This window comes from Oryza glaberrima, chromosome 9, assembly GCF_000147395.1.
Source record: "Oryza glaberrima chromosome 9, OglaRS2, whole genome shotgun sequence".
In the NCBI taxonomy this organism is placed as follows: domain Eukaryota; kingdom Viridiplantae; phylum Streptophyta; class Magnoliopsida; order Poales; family Poaceae; genus Oryza; species Oryza glaberrima.
The window spans coordinates 6659941-6676375 of NC_068334.1; the positions used below are offsets into that span (position 1 = coordinate 6659941).

The following is a 16435-nucleotide window of genomic DNA, read 5'->3' on the forward strand; positions in this document are numbered from 1 at the left end:
TGCCTTGTGAGGCTTGCGAGGTTGTTTCGATTGAACGCAAGTATGGCACTTGGAACCTTTGACCAAAGTGAATTTTGGAATTAAACTCATGTTAGCTAAGCGCGTCATACAACCGAAATTCACATGACAGAGTCGCGAATGCCACACATTAGACTCATCATTCTCGCTAATATGGTTCACAGCATTATGATTATTACACATGTCATTCAAAGAAAAGCGGAACAAGCCTCCGCTGTCATAACCTTTTCCAACAAAAGTCCCATATTTAGATACGACACATTTATTGGACTCAAACACAAGTCTAAAACCTTCTCTACACAATAGAGAGCCGCTAACAAGATTCTTCTTTATTAAAGGGACATGCTGCACGTTCTTCAGCTGCACAGTCTTTCCCGAAGTAAACTTCAGATCGACCGTACCAACACCATGAACAGCCGCAAGCGACCCGTTTCCCATCAACAAGGAGGAACCTCTCCCGACCTGATAAGAAGAAAACAGAGAAATGTCAGCACATACATGAATATTAGCACCAGTGTCCACCCACCAATCAGGTGAGTGAAGAACAGAGAGAACTGTAGGTAATATTTTACCGTACCCCGACGTTCCTCCGCCCTCGCTAATAACCATGTTGGCAGACTTCCTGTCTTTGCGCTCAGGACAGTCCTTGGCCCAATGCCCAGACTTGCCACACACAAAGCAGTCTCCCTTTGCCTTTCCCTTGCCTTTCTTCTTAAAGTTGGTTGCAGCCTTGGGTTTAACATCAGGCTTGACTTTCTTGTTGTTGTGGGATGCATGAGGGTTCTTCTTCTGTACCATATTGGCACTAGAACCTCCCTCAACCTTTTTGCCCCGGACGTCCTTTGCCCTCGCCTTCTCCTCAACACCCAAAGAGCCAATGAGATCAGAAACACTAAACTCTTGTCTCTTGTGCTTTAGAGAAGTGGCAAAGTCCGACCAAGAAGGTGGCAGTTTGGCAATAATGCCACCCGCCACAAACTTGTCCGGCAACTCACAGTTGTTGTTCTCAAGTTCCTTAGCCAGCATCTGAATCTCATGAGCTTGTTCTACTACAGAATGGTCATCGACCATCTTGTAGTCATAGAACTGCTCCATGACATACAGCTCACTGCCGGCGTCAGAAATTCCGAACTTGGCCTCAAGTGCATCCCACATGTCCTTCCCGGAAGGCATGTGCATGTACACGTCCACTATGTTGTCAGCGAGTACACTGATCAATGCTCCACGGAACAGGCAATCCGAAGTCTCGAACTTAGCCTCTTCCTCAGGAGAAAGAGGTGGTTCACTTCGTTTGCCCCGTGAAACATAGAAGCACTGCATCGCTGTCAACCACAATAGTGCACGTGCTTTCCATCTCTTATAGTTAGAACCATCAAAAGCATGTGGTTTCAGTGCAGCAGCAAAGCCAACTACCGAAAATGACCTATTAGGTTTTTAGATTGTTGGAAATATAGTCATGAATCGGCATATTTTAATCCAAAATATTAAAGCAATAATCATGGCATAAGCAGTGTAGGGTGATCTCAATATAACCAGTAGCATACTATGCGCATCATGAATGTCAGGAACAAGAACATTACAGTAACGCAATAACATGCTAGAGGCATCATGAATGTCAGGAACAGGAACATAGCGCACATAACAGTAAAGCGATAGCGCTAGCAAAGGGAACAGGAACAGGAGAAGGATATACCCCGAGAATGGCCCTCCGCTAGATTGTGAGGTAGAATTGCCTCCGTTGATGTTGTCGTTCGCGGCACCGGCTCCAGCTCCTGGCGCACCACCTCCGGCTCCAGCTCCTGGCGGCGCACCACCTCCACCATCTCCTCCAGCAGCGGCGGCGGAAACTCTAGACATGGCGAGCAGTCATGCGGGAGGCACTCCCCAAAAACCTGATCACCCACCTACCCGGTGCAGATCTCAAGCGAAGATGTGGTTTCGGAGGCACTGCTCCTTCCAATCTCTCGTGCGCGCAAGAGATCAGAAGCGAGGAAGCGAGAACAGCACTGGCGCGGAGGAGGAGGAACTAACACCGGGAAATAAGCAAGCATACGTTCCAGATCGGACTCGCGGCCTCCTTATCTATCAGGAGAGAGAGGCGGCCGTTGGAACGTGGACGCGCTGTTGCGGAGAGAGTCGTGGGAACGTGGTTAGTGGCTGCAAAAGAATAGCGACACGATGCACGCACGCCCGCCGCCGCCAGCCAGCCACGCCACGCCTCGCCTCGCCCACGGCCTCGGCCCAGCCTCCGACCCCCACCTCAACCAGTCAACAGGGGGCCTCCAATAACTCCCTATTTAGGTTGAGATATTCCTCGCTTAAATCCTGAGGTGGTATTATTATCCTTAACACTTATTATGGGCCTTTGAGATTTAATAGGATAAGTTGGGCCTAGCCTAATTATTCTAACAGCTATCAACTACTCCCTCCGTTTTAGGTTACAAGATGTTTTGACTTTGGTCAGTTAAACTGTTTTATTATCAAAGATAAATTTATTATATAAATATGTTTAATTATTAATTTAATAAAACTAATTTGGTAATGTAACTATTACTCCATCCGTCCCAGAATATAATTATTTTTTAGAGTTGGACATGGTTATTAAGAAAGTAGGTAGAAGTGAATGGTAGGGGGTTGTGATACGTTGAGTAGTGAAAGTATATGAGAAAAGTAAATGGTGGAGAGTTGTGATTGGTTAGAAAGTGAATGTTGGTGAAGAAGCTGTTATATTTTGGGACAAATCTTGAGGGCTAAAAGTTATTATATTTTAGAAGGGGTACTATATTTGTCTAAACTTAGTCGACTTTGACCAACGTTAAAACATCTTATAACCTAAAACGGTGGGAGTAGTTAGGTCTTTTGTAATGCAACCTGTTTATATATCTCGGTCCAAGATATAAACTTAACATGGATACTCTCGTTTGCAGCTAGTTGTGTTTTAATTGGTAAGAGACATACTCTTTAATAGCAAGATATCCGTGATAACCTCGTCAATATCAAGATGTACCGTCCTAGTCTTCAGTTCGGAGGTTGTCATAGTGGTTAAGGCTGCATTCGAGAGAGCAGGTTTGGAACGCTTGCCTCTTGCATGGAAAACGGAACAATCCACTAGCACGTGATTAATTAAGTATTAGCTATTTTTTTTTCAAAAATGGAACAATATGACTTTTCTTTAAACAACTTTCGTATAGAAAATTTTTGCAAAAAACGCACCGAAATAGCAGTTTGAAAAGCGTGCGCGCGGAAATCGAGAAGGAGAGGTTGGAACCTGGACAAACGAACTGAGCCTAAATGTGTTTGTGTGCGTTTATAAAAGTGAGCCTTCACGCATTTATATCAGCGCATGTGTCTGTAGTGTGTGTTGAAAAAAAAAGAAAGAAAGAAGAATCACTATTGAATCAACCGTCCCTTCGAAAGTCCGACTTAGAAGACTACACCGGCGAAACGAGTGAAAAACCACCCACAGAGAACGCACGAAACGGCGAGTGAGCAAAAACAAGGTTTGGTTTTGTTGCTTTCTTTCCAGGAGGCCGGCGACGTGAAAGGTTTCCAACAAGTGGATGCTGACCAACGAAATGCGCCGACGAATCGAATTAATGGTTGTTTAAATCTTAATTAATTGGGAGAACTAAATTCTAGCCTTTGATGATGGCTCCGTGGCCCCAATTATTTGGCTTTTGCAAAAGGAGACAAGAATTTAGCATCGATCACCCACTTTACTCAGTTCTTTAATTGACGCGTGAAATCGATCCTAGGATTTGATTTTTTTTAAAAAAAGGTTGATGGCACATAGCATGTTTGGACTTGTGTTGCTGGGATTAATTTTGTTTGTGATTTAATCTTTTGTTTTTTTTCCTCCGAACATTTCTCCAAGGATGGCCCACAGACTGCACACGTCACTCACCACCTGGTTCTAGATGGTCACTCCACCTGACCAATCACAGCTCTACACAAAACTCTTGAGCATCAACAGTCCAACACATAGACCAATTCCGGGCCCCTTTGAATCGTAGGATTGAGAAAACGTAGGAATAGGGAAAACATAGAATTTGGATAGGAATGCAAGTGTAAAACAGAGGATTACAAAACGCAGGAAAAACATAGGAATGACCGTTTGATTGAACCACAGGAAAAACGCAGGAATTGGATGAGATAGATAGACTCAAAGAAATGTTACCAAGAGATTGAAGCTCTTGCTAAATTTCCTCCAAAATCTCTATAGGATTGTCCATTCCATAGGAATTTCAAAGGATTGGATATGATTCAATCCTTTGTTTCAAAGGGCTTAATAGAAAATTTTCCTATAGGATTGAAATCCTCCAAAATTCCTATGTTTTTCCTCCAATTCAAAGGACCCTAAAATTGTGTGGAATTTCGATAAATGTTCACAAACAAAGCGCAAGAGAGGGTTCTGTACTTCTGTTGCGATACTTATTATGGTCAGATGTATCAAATATTTTTTTTTGTGTAGGCAGGTTGATTTTATTTTTCTTAAAAAAATAAAAATAAAAAGGTCACCTGCATCCTGGCAACCTAGAAGGCCACTCCACTTGACCAATCACAATTCACACAGTTGCACCCTTGAACATCAAACACACAGACAAATGCAACAATGGAATCTGGGGTCAAATTTCTGTTGGTGTCATCAGAGGGCCAAGAAACTGCAGGAGCACCAAAAAGTCTCACTTTCTTCTTCTTCTTCTTCCATTGTCTCCCTACAAAAAGGGCTGCAAGAACACAAGGAGAAAAAAAAAACTGCACCAAGAACAAATTGCAAAGTAAGTTTGTACTTTGTACTTTCTTTGCAGCAAGAAGAGCAAGAAGGGAGATGTCCATGAACGCGGACCTCGGCAAGCCGAGGGAGCTCACCGGATTGCAGAAGAGGAGGGCTCTGCATCAGCCGGAGCTGCCTCCATGCCTTCAGGTTTGCAAGCTCCCCTCCTTCATCTTCACCACCTGCAAGCTGCATCAAGCTACTTTTTTTCATCACTAATTACGAAAAGTTGCAAGTTTTGAACACAGTATTTTCACTTTGTATTTAGGTCCTTGTATTTGTATTCTCTCAAAGTTTTTCAACCAACATGTTCAGGGAAAGGCCATCAGAGTGGAGTTTGGCGATTCGACGACGACCATCGACCCGACATGTGCAAATATGGTTGCGCAGGAATTTCCCAACACCTTTGGTCAGCCTCTGGTACATTTCCTGAAGCCGAACAAGATGGACGCGCAAGCCAACTATGAACATCCACCAATCAGGTATGGTTTCCTTTTTTCAGAATGGTGCTAAACCCCCATCCATTTTTCAGTTGAGAAAAAAAATCAGAACAAATCAAGTTTGGCTTGAACACCGAATTAGTGTGATAGCAACTAGTGTCAATTCTTTATCATTGAAAACTTGATGTTTGATCTATCAACACACAATTCTCAGGCTTGATATTTACTTGAATCTAGGGTTGGTGTGGTGTTCTCTGGGAGGCAATCGCCAGGGGGGCACAATGTGATATGGGGCGTCTATGATGCTATGAAAACTCAAAATCTACAAAGTGTTTTGCTTGGATTTATTGGTGAGTAGTTGAGCATACTTTCAATTTCTAGATTTTAAATGGACTAACAAGAAGCAGTGTGATATTTACATTATTGGATTGCTTGTTGTGACATTTATTGGCTTAGTATATATATATTGATTTCCTGCAAAAAGATATGATAAAAATAAGTCTCATGAAGAACTTTGCATTTCTAAATAGGTGGCACAGAAGGCCTATTTGCAAATCAGACATTGGAGATCACAGATGATGCTCTTTCAGCATATAGAAACCAAGGTTTAAATTTATTGATCTTGATTGCTAGCTTTCTAAATATATTATGGCCTATATAACAAGAAAGTCTTTACCTTCTTGAAGGTGGTTTTGATTTTCTCGGCAGAACTGTTGATCAAATCCACACAACTGAGCAAGTGAATGCTGCAATGTCAACATGCTGTGACCTTGACTTGGATGGCCTCGTCATCATTGGAGGTACTAATAGGTTATACCAGCAAATTTGCTGATGAAAAAAAAAACATCACAATGGATTTTACATGAGCACTTCCATGCCATTTCAATCTAGAGTGAATAAAGAGCTGTGAAAAAATTGGGGTTACATGAAAATAAGGACCAAGCAATCAACCTTATTTCAAAAACATTCTCTGCCTTTAGGACTTGAGTAATTCTTGATGTTATCTTGTCTTCAGGGGTGACCTCCAATTCAGATGCTGCTCAGCTTGCAGAAACATTTGCCAATCACAACTGTAAGACAAAGGTATATACATATTGTTAATTCCACATCCTCACATGTTTGGAATATAACTCCCATTTTCAGATCTTTCTCCTGTTTAATAGGTTGTAGGTGTGCCTGTTTCATTAAATGGTGATCTCAAGAATCAGTTTGTTGAGACAACTGTTGGTTTTGATACAGTGTGCAAGGTGAGTCTTGCAGGCTATGTAGCAAATAAAATTCCAATTTAAAGCTAAGACAGTATTTACAGTTCCCCCAAAAATAAATTAAATGAAGGATACAAGTGTATGATTCCCCCAAAAAATTAAATAAAGGATACAAAGTTACATCATGACATGTTTTTTTTTAATGTAAATGTCTTCTATGAAAATGTCTTTTCAGGTGAATTCCCAACTTATAAGTAATGTTTGCCTCGATGCAATCTCAGCTGGGAAGGTAAATTCTATTATAGTCTATCATAATAAATTGGGCATATTAGGATCACTTATTATTTATCTAATTTATATAATTTCCCTGCAGTACTACCATTTTGTCCGTGTGATGGGTTGGAAAGCATCTCATGTTGCCTTGGAGTGTGCACTTCAATCACAACCAAATATGGTCTGCCTTGTCGCCTTGATCAAATGCATCGTAAAATCTAGCATAAGTGAACAGTTGTAGAATTATTTTTATAATTGTACATTTTCGCATGCAGGTTATTTTAGGGGAAGAAGTGGCATTTTCCAAGCTCACTTTGAAGGAAATTATAAGCAAGATATGTGATGGAGTGCAAGCAAGGGCAGCACAAGGTCTCTACAATTCATTGGCTGTTTTGAGTTGATGAATTCTCACTAAAGACTGAATTGTGCATAGATCAATTAAATAGAAACATGAGGTAACTTTGTGACAATCTAATATATTGGATATAATTTTTCAGAGAAGTACCATGGTGTATTACTTATTTCGGAGGGACTAATCGAAAGCATTCCAGAAATGTTTGCACTTATTCAGGTTTATACTTGTTACTACAATATAATGCAGCGACAGATCTCATTTCTATGAAATCTTATTGGTTTCCTTTATGCATATTGTAGGAAATTAATATTCTCCACAGCAATAAAGTTCCTGAGAACAACATTCCATCTCAACTTTCTCCATGGGCTACTGCCTTGTATAATTACTTGCCTCCTTTCATAAGAAGAGAGGTATTGGTGTATTAAATTACTAACATAGTTTACTTTATTAATAAAAATTGTGGTCTGAAGATTTAAAACTTTTTGTTTTAGTTGCTACTACATCAAGACTCCGATAACTCAGCACAATTATCCCAGGTTTGTGCTTTCTGGAATGCTCAACACTCAGTTATTCATGAAAATACAATTTTTGATGTCAAACTTTTCATTGAAATTTTCAGATTGATACTGAGCAACTCTTAGCTCATTTAGTAGAAGCAGAAATGAACAAGCGAATGGTAAGTTCAGTTAAAACTTGAGCTTTATGTGCCATTTCAGTATTCAGTTCTTTTTTGTATTTGATTGTGCTTGATTCTCAGAAAGAGGGGAAATACATTGGAAGGAAATTCAGCTCAGTTTGCCACTTCTTCGGGTATCAAGCGCGGGGATCCCTACCATCAAACTTCGATTGTGATTATGCCTATGTAAGTAGTAAACCTGAACTATGTTCGTCACAAATAAAAAATATATATACATGCCATAGGCTCTAAACCTTGAAGAATGCAGGTTCTTGGTCATATCTGCATGCACATACTAGCAGCTGGGCTGAATGGCTACATGGCTTTTGCAACAAATATGAAGGAACCAACAAACAAATGGCGATGCGCTGCCGTTCCTCTAACAGTATGCTTTTTAGTTGACTGTATTGTTTTCATTAATTATGCTCATTTTAAATGTTCGAGTTTGTGACGTGATACACTGTTTCTAAATCTTACCAGGCAATGATGAGTGTGAAGAGGCACTCACGCAGTCCTGGAGCTGTTCCTACTGGAAAGCCAGTTATCCATCCTTCTCCAGTTGACCTGCAAGGGAAGGCTTATGCGTAAGTCCATAGTTAACAGCCTTAAAACTATTAATTTGCTGCTTCAGGCAAAAGACTGAACAATGACATCCATGAATCTCATTCAGCGGCTTGTCATAAAAAATCATGTGTTGATTCCTCCGGTAAAATGTTAATAATATTGCCACAAAAGTTTTTAGTTAATGAGGCAACAGTAAGATGATATAGAATTAGTTTAGATTAACTCTGCATAATATGTAGACACATAAATGCATCATTTTTTGTGTTAATATCATTGATCTTTTACAGTGACTCTTCAGATTATAAGGCAGAGGAAAACTATAAACTAATTCTTGTTTCTCTCATTACTCTAGGCTCCTGAGAGAGAAAGCCTCGAGCTTCCTGTTAGATGATTTCTACAGAACTCCAGGGGGCATTCAATTTGATGGATCTGGAGCAGATGTTAAGCCAATCACACTGACTGTTGAAGACCAAGACTACCTGGGTGACATTAAGCTACTGCAAGACTACTTGGAGAAGGTTTGTCAACAAAATCTGAATCTGTTAACTTCATAAAAGCTAAAAAAAATTCAGTACCTGTAGTTGAAGCTTGTCAAACTGATATCCCAGGTGAGGAACATTGTGAAGCCCGGATGCTCGAGGGAGATCCTGAAGGCGGCGATAAGCTCGATGTCGTCAGTGAAGGATGTGCTGAAGGTGATGTCGGCTCCCTTCTATGCAGAGCTCCCTCTGTTCAATCTCAACTGAAAGTTACCTTCATCAGACAAGAAATTTTTGTCAGTTAGTCATTGGGTTCATCATATGACATCAGTCCATCTAGTAGAATTGGATCAGAATCATGAGTGAGTAGTGGTTACTGATCTTAGGTAGGCTGTTTTGTTTGCTGTTCTGTTCTGTTTGTGATATGAACAAAACCCAGCTATTCATTTTTATTTTGTTTTGAGGGGAAGAAGTGAAGAACCCTACCATTCATGTCAGTAAACACTGCACAGCCGTGCATATGACCAGCTAGTGGATACGAATAAGTACAAATTGCAGTGGCTTCCTAGCCAATAATCAAGACATGTCATTCCTACATGTTAGCTGCTTTCAACATCTGTAAATTTGATCCAACAAAGTGAGGGCTTAGCGAAACAAACTATAAAATGATTTACAATCAAATGTTCATTTGACAGATAGCTCAACTGTAGAAATTCAGTATTGTGTTATTTTGCATATCCATCTTGATGTTTCTATTTTCAATATAGGCATGAATAGTTCCTGCCAGATCAAATCACACATTGGAAAATATAAATTCTGATTTCTGAAGTGCATGCTAATGGTCAACAGCATCATGCACCAAGATACCAAAATCTGTGACTGCAGAATCACACTTAAACCTCTAAATCACACCATCATATTCAGGCGATCCCTTAGATCTAGGTTGCTTCTGTAGCATTTTGGTTTGAGATATGTGAATCTCAAGGACAAAATCCATGACACGAAAGGGGCATTTGCAAATTTGCCACCGGTTTTTTCAATTTTGCAAGGATACCACTTGAATGACAGTTCTAGTGGCATTTGTGCAATTTTTTAGTGGCAGTTTTGCAATAACGATTCAAAGCAGTGGTAAATTTGCAATTGCCCCTAGAAAGTAAGCTCAGGTTATTTAAATCTGATCATGCAAAAGGATAAAGATTATACACATCAAAATACCCACATTTCAGACACGGTTTTCGGACTTACAACACCTCTAGGCTCTAGAGCGGTTGCTCATACTAGTAACAGTAAAATGGTGCCTTTAAGTGGCACCTGTTTTTTTTTATTTTTATTTTTTTTATGATATCCTTGCAAGTTGATGTAGAGCTTGGTGAACTGGCAGCATGGAATAAACCACGGCGTTAAAAGTTGATTGCTTGATGTGCACTGGAGATCAGATCACCATATGCTGCAAGGCCCAACCTGCATTACAGAACAAAAGAATCAGTCATTTAAGCATAAATATGAGGCTTACGAGCTACTAAGCAAATTCTAGCATTAAGCAAGGCAGTCGATCCAATTTTGGTAGAAATTGTTTGTAAGAGGGAAAAAAAGAAGCTTCCCATTTCATGGTGAATTGGTAATGTCCAAATGCTCTAAATAGAATAAATATGAGAATTTGAGAGAACCTTATGTACAGTGGTGATTGGTGAATGTTGCCTTTATATGACTGTTCCGCTAGGGATTAAGGCGTCCTTGATCACAGTGACAATGCCACTTTTGATGAAGTATCCATCTGTCTCCCTTGAAGCTTCTTGGATATTGTCGACATTGATTATCTGTACAAGCAACAGATCATATAAGATTGATCATTAATTAATGCAATAAACATTGCACATCATTTTGTTCAGTTCCGTATCAACTGGTCATCTCTGGAAAAGTGAGAGAAACAATATGTAAATCGATCCATATGGGTTGCCTGGATTTATCAGTTTGTGCTTAGTAAGTAAATAATTAAAGATCCATACTCAACAAGGCAAAAACTCATGGCAAGAAAAGACAGCATTTGAAAAGAAAGATAATTTAGGGGGAAAAAGTATGATGACATTAGTATTTTTTAATGATAAAGGGCTTTCAAACCAGTGATGCAAGATGCACATTTGCAAAAGGCCACCTTTAACAAAAAGCATGAGAAAGTACCATGTTTGTATTCAAACAAATATGCTTGTCCCTCTCTTTTCTTTCAAGTAATGAATAGTTGATCAGTTAATACAGAAGGCACACTTGATCTGATTGACAACCAAAAGTAAAAATATATATGAAATACCTTAACATTTTCTCCAATACGAGCATTCTTGTCAATTATTGCTTTTCTGATGTGTGCATTCTTTCCAATACCAATGGGAATGCCACCAGTCTCAGAAAGGGCTTTCTTGTCCATCTCCGTCTGAACAAAAAGCGCAATAAGTTCCCACAACACCAATACACCATAATATAGTATAGTTTTGTTTTATTTTACCTCATAATAGTCTGCACCCATTAGCAGAGAGTCCTCTATCACTGCGCCTTCAGATATACAGGACCGGAGTCCAACCACAGAATGGTTGATTGTGCAATGCTAGCCAAAATAAAGGGGGAAAGGCATGTCAACAAATTTAGGGTCTCTGTTTTGAAGCAATGAAAAAGAAATGTTCGACTAACAAGTAATAACTCAAGGTGCTAATATGTTATGATCTAATACTATCCACAGATCATAGAACGCTATGATAATTCATCTGAAAAGGATACTTACTCTAATAACACAACCTTCACCAATAACACTGTCTGTCACATCAGCATCAAGAACTTTTGATGGAGGCAAGTATCGAGGTTGCGTATAAATTGGGGCAGAACGGTCATAGAAGCTGCACACAATAATGTTTGCTCAAAAATAGGAAGAAAATTCAGCAGAAATGCACCCTTTTAAAAGTAACTTGTTTTCATAGTGCAAAATGTAAACCTTACCTAAAATCTGGCACAGGTTTCTTGGTTATCCCCAAGTTGGCATTGTAGAATGCCTCTATAGTACCAATATCTTCCCAGTAACCATCATATAAGTAAGCTTGAACCTATCAAATACATTAGCAGCATAAGCAAACATTCAAAGTAAAAATCAAGTAAAGTAACATTTCACAGTAAATGATGTAACTGCAGTTTACATACCAAAATTCACAAAACCTACAGCATGAACTGAGAGAAGGATAAAAATTCCCTACATGCTACAAGTTTCAAGAGCATAGCGTACCCTCATTCCAATTTCTGTTGCTCCAGGAATAACCTCGCTTCCGAAGTCATTTGCAGCAGGGAAATTTTCATGGAGAAGCTTAAGCATCACATCTTTGCTAAAAACATAGATTCCCATACTAGCAATGTAAGGCAATTCCTTTGCCCTCTCAGTATCAAGGCCAAGTATGGTAGTGTCAACCTGCAAGATCAAAACATGCAGACAATCACTGAAATGTATGCTTCAACAGATCAGGTTGCATATGGTCTCAACGGATGACTCATCAATTACCATCATTGATTTCAACTTCTCTCCTTTTGGCTTTTCTGCAAATTCAATGATCCTCCCTTCATCATCAATCTTCATAAGGCCAAATGCTGTAGCACGTTGTTCATCCATGGGCAGCGCAGCAACGGTTATATCAGCATCTGTTTCTCTGTGGGCTTGAATGAACTTTTGGTAGTCCATACGGTACAGGTGATCTCCAGCCAAAATGAGAAACTCCATAACATTGTGTTCCTCAAATAGCCACAGGTATTGTCGCACAGCATCTGCAGTACCCTGAGACAGAAAGAAACAAAATAAATTAGGCAGCGTCCTTAAGGTATTGTCATACAGAAACCATATAACATGAAAGTTGATAACCTAAGAGCTCATCTATCAATGTTAACTCTAGTTTGCAATTCCAAAGAAATCATTGGAACATCTAAACTAGTGAACAGTTTCACTTAACTATCAATGTGAGAAAATATGGAAGAGTGAATCACCAGGAGAACATTAACCCTAATATTTTTTTTGTTCCGTAAAACAGGGTGTATGTTCATATTAATTATTTATCCCCTTCTTTTCTTTGTACCCTTTAAAGTATAAACTTTAACTGGCATTCATGCATCTTTGCAGCTAAACGAGACCAATAATACACAGAAGCAGAAACATCCAGTACCTGCATAGTACAAAAATTACCACTTACCGAGTCAATTCAAACTAATACAGTACTACTCTAGATATTTGGCAAGTTCATACAGATTAACCAAGATACCTGAAACCAGTTAGGATTCTCTGGGCTCTGCTGCGCAGCAAGAACTTCAACGAACCCCTCGTTCTTGTAACCACTAATGTTGTTTCCATAGGCCCTCGAGAGGTGACGATTGAGCGACGCGGAGTTGAACTGCGTCAGGACATAGATCTTCGACACATTGCTGTTCAGACAGTTGCTGACCGGGATATCTATGAGCCTGTAATTGGCACCCAACGGCACCGCCGGCTTCGCCCTCTTCTTTGTCAGCGGATACAGCCTTGTCCCAGCGCCACCTCCAAGGATGATCCCAAGAACACTCTGCAGGAATAAAATCGGATGTAAAAATAATAATACAAATCATCATCAGACTATATATAGATAACAGATGAAATGCTCTTGAGTTCCAAGTTCGGTACTTCTAGTTCTACCACAGAATCTAATAAATTATAAACTCAAAAGTACTACAACAGATCTGGAGCCAATTATTACATTCAAGCCATGGACCACGATAGATCCTCCACTAATTAATTATTACGGGGTTCTCACTAACAATCACCTTTCCACCGTTAAAGATATGTCAATATTTCATCCAACAACTAAACTAGAGATACTGTCACCATCATCTTTCCACCGTTTCTTGAATCACAGAGAGTGTACTGAACGCAACAGCTGATAGAATCACCGAGAAATCGACACCAAAACACTCTAAAAAAACAAACACTTCGCACTCGCAGGAATCCCCACAAGAAACATATCAAACACATTTTGTTCATCCAAATGGGTAGAGTTAAATAACGGCAAACACATCGAATCCCAAGAACGACCCTTCGATTTTCCCAACCCAAAAGGATCCGACCTTTTCCCCCACGTGAACGCAAAGAAAAAAGCGAGAGCTGGAAGAGTAGAATTTTTTTGGGCACCGGCGGCGAGATCGCGGCGTACCGTGCTAGCGTCCGGATCGAGGCACGTCTGCGAGCTCCGGGAGTCCGACACGGCCCGCGGAGTGAACACGAACGGCCTCCTCGCCGCCACCGCCGCCACCGCCGCCGCCGCCCCACGCCGCCGCCTCGCCGCCGCAAGATCGCGGCCGGGATAGAATGCGGCCGCCGCCCTCGCCGGCGCCGGGATCGGGGCCCAGGACGCCGCGCCCATCGCCATCATCGCCATGGGAGAGCAACGGCCGAGAGAGGTGGCCGGAGTACTGACACACTACAGTGGAGTGTCAGAGGCTTCAGCGGCCGTGAAAAGTTCCCTCTTTTTTTTCTCTTTTTTTTTTCTTTTTCTTTGGTTGTCCCTGGGATGATGTGTGCGGTACAGAGGACGATTTTTGTCTGAATTTATAGAGCACTTTCTGGGCTTCCACAGAGATGGTACTATGTGTGTGTCGAATGACCATAATGCCCTTAAGAATTTTCTTGGAAAACTTTGGGTATGTTTGGAGGAGCTTTTCGCAGCTGCAACTTCTAATCTTCGGTTGCTAAAAATCCTCTTAAACAATCCAGATCTTGAGATGTTGTAATTGTAGAATCTAGAAAATAAACTAGAAACCTGCCAGCTGTTTATTAGAATCTTAAGTGAGTGATTATGGATCAAGGATCAATCATGGAGGGGTATTTCGGGGTTTATTAGGTTGGAGGGCTGAGAATAGACAGGTGTAATGTCACATTGATATCACGTGAAGCACTAGATGTTGAAACAGAGTGAGTTGTTTATCAAGTGATTAAGCTGTTAATTAGCTAGATGGGTGTATGGATGACAGGTGTCTATTCAGTGAGAGATGGTGTGCTCTCCTCACCGTTGATTTGGCTATTTGTTACTAGTAAACTTTGTTTGTTAGCAGCACAAGTAGGAAAAGAATTTTGTGTTTAGTGAATTGCATCAAGGGAGATGGAAACGTGCTTGAGTGGACCACACAATGTCATCAGAATTGGATCTATATATAGACAATGACAAATGATTGATATGCAAATTTCACGTTTCGGCCGGTCGCCCTGAACGAGAAATAAAAGTAAGGAAAAGTAGAAATGATCTTGCACGGCTAGCGAATTTTTGTGCTGTGAGTTAGGTGAAATTTCTTTTTGTTATTAGCTAATGTGTGACAGATGACATGATTTGCTATGATTGAACATAATCAAATATATTTGTTGGATTCCATAGTTGTGAAATAGACTCGTCGGTAACTAACCAAAAGTTTAAAATTTAAGTATATAACTTTAGTCGACATCCTTTACCATTACCAACTCGTGTTATGCATGATAATTAACTATAACTATTGTCACATGCTTTCTCGGAAAACCCATTCTTAGATAGAGCCTTTCCAAGATATAACATCCATATAAATTTTATGTTCTTTGTAGCTTATTTTACAAAATCAACCAAATAAGATAAGTGACATAGCCATATGTAATCTTTAAACGTGTTGCATGTATCGATTATCTTATTATCACCATCATGCTGACATGTCTATAGATCACTTAAAGTTACAAGAATATAATAGTCTTGAGTACACTGTTGACACTAGCACCAAAACCGCAATACGGTGGATTTTCGCTATGCTATGGATACACTCGACTATGATAACTCTATTATTTTATTACATAGGAGTATATATTCCTCCTTGTTTTTTAGGTGTTAGAACTTAATGTGCCATGAATTAATGCATAAAAATGATTATATCTATATTATTATTATATATTGAAAGTTACTAATTTCACTAAGTATAGATATTGCAACTATTTAGGTATCCTTAAAATTATTACGCCTCTTAGAGCAAGTACCATATTGAAACAAAGAACTTAAGGAGAGATATCTTGAGCAGGCGACTATACTAATTCCGGTTGTACGCAACCTCCAGGAAACGGATCGTCTACTGTACAGTTAATATTGCACAGGTGCTGTAGCGATCAAATCAAGTCATCAGATTACATTGGATGGCTCTGATCCTGCTCAATCTGCCCACCACTTACTTGACAGTTACATGGCTAAGGCCATGAAAGCTTTGGACTCTGTTTATACATATGTCCTGTGCTGTTCATCTAACGATATGCCTGCCATTTCACATCTTCTACAAATATCATAAGCAGAGCATCGCCTCACTGTGAAGCCTACACTTATTCCAAAGTGTAACACTAAAAAAGTTGCATCGTTCATTTACACCCTCTACAAAATAGTGCTCTGATGAAAAGGTTTCAGGAAGATTAAACACAATGCTCTGATGGAAACATGTACAAAGGTAACTGCATGTGTGCAAATAGTTCAGTACTAAACACTGACAGAAACTGACAGAAGAATGCATAGCATAAATTTTCTGTGGCATTGAAAAAAAAATGAATGGATGTTCTCAAAAGTAAATGTTCAATGGCCTGATTTGTTATTCTCAATTTGATACCCAT

At 39.9% G+C, this 16435-nt stretch overlaps 2 protein-coding genes and 1 long non-coding RNA gene across 4 annotated transcripts; 1 reads left to right on the top strand and 2 right to left on the bottom strand.

The window, feature by feature from the left end:
• Nucleotides 1–4614: 4614 nt before the first annotated feature.
• Nucleotides 4615–9421, top strand: LOC127785219 (pyrophosphate--fructose 6-phosphate 1-phosphotransferase subunit alpha-like). Of its 2 annotated transcripts, XM_052312650.1 has the most exons (20): nucleotides 4615–4697; nucleotides 4827–4942; nucleotides 5108–5274; nucleotides 5470–5582; nucleotides 5763–5837; nucleotides 5919–6032; nucleotides 6248–6315; nucleotides 6396–6479; nucleotides 6673–6726; nucleotides 6811–6891; nucleotides 6986–7079; nucleotides 7208–7281; nucleotides 7365–7475; nucleotides 7557–7601; nucleotides 7685–7741; nucleotides 7823–7927; nucleotides 8010–8126; nucleotides 8222–8325; nucleotides 8658–8823; nucleotides 8914–9421. In XM_052312650.1, the coding sequence occupies exons 1-20, from the start codon at nucleotides 4631–4633 to the stop codon at nucleotides 9049–9051; spliced, it is 1950 nt and encodes a 649-aa protein (XP_052168610.1). In that variant the 5' UTR covers nucleotides 4615–4630; the 3' UTR covers nucleotides 9052–9421. The 2 variants fall into 2 exon arrangements, with proteins under 2 accessions (XP_052168610.1, XP_052168609.1); XM_052312649.1 differs by having other exon boundaries at nucleotides 6673–6891.
• On the bottom strand, nucleotides 4850–8323 carry LOC127785226 (uncharacterized). Its single transcript, XR_008019689.1, has 4 exons — nucleotides 8219–8323; nucleotides 6184–6302; nucleotides 5909–6060; nucleotides 4850–4981 (listed from the first exon to the last, which is right to left on the bottom strand). It is a non-coding gene; the product is annotated as an uncharacterized LOC127785226 (long non-coding RNA).
• Nucleotides 9422–9948: 527 nt separating the features above from the next.
• On the bottom strand, nucleotides 9949–14347 carry LOC127785222 (glucose-1-phosphate adenylyltransferase small subunit 1, chloroplastic/amyloplastic). The gene is made up of 10 exons (XM_052312652.1): nucleotides 13986–14347; nucleotides 13065–13361; nucleotides 12317–12586; nucleotides 12047–12226; nucleotides 11767–11870; nucleotides 11555–11666; nucleotides 11282–11380; nucleotides 11090–11209; nucleotides 10452–10601; nucleotides 9949–10245 (listed from the first exon to the last, which is right to left on the bottom strand). The coding sequence occupies exons 1-9, from the start codon at nucleotides 14208–14210 to the stop codon at nucleotides 10485–10487; spliced, it is 1524 nt and encodes a 507-aa protein (XP_052168612.1). The 5' UTR covers nucleotides 14211–14347; the 3' UTR covers nucleotides 9949–10245; nucleotides 10452–10484.
• Between the last annotated feature and the right edge of the window lie 2088 nt (nucleotides 14348–16435).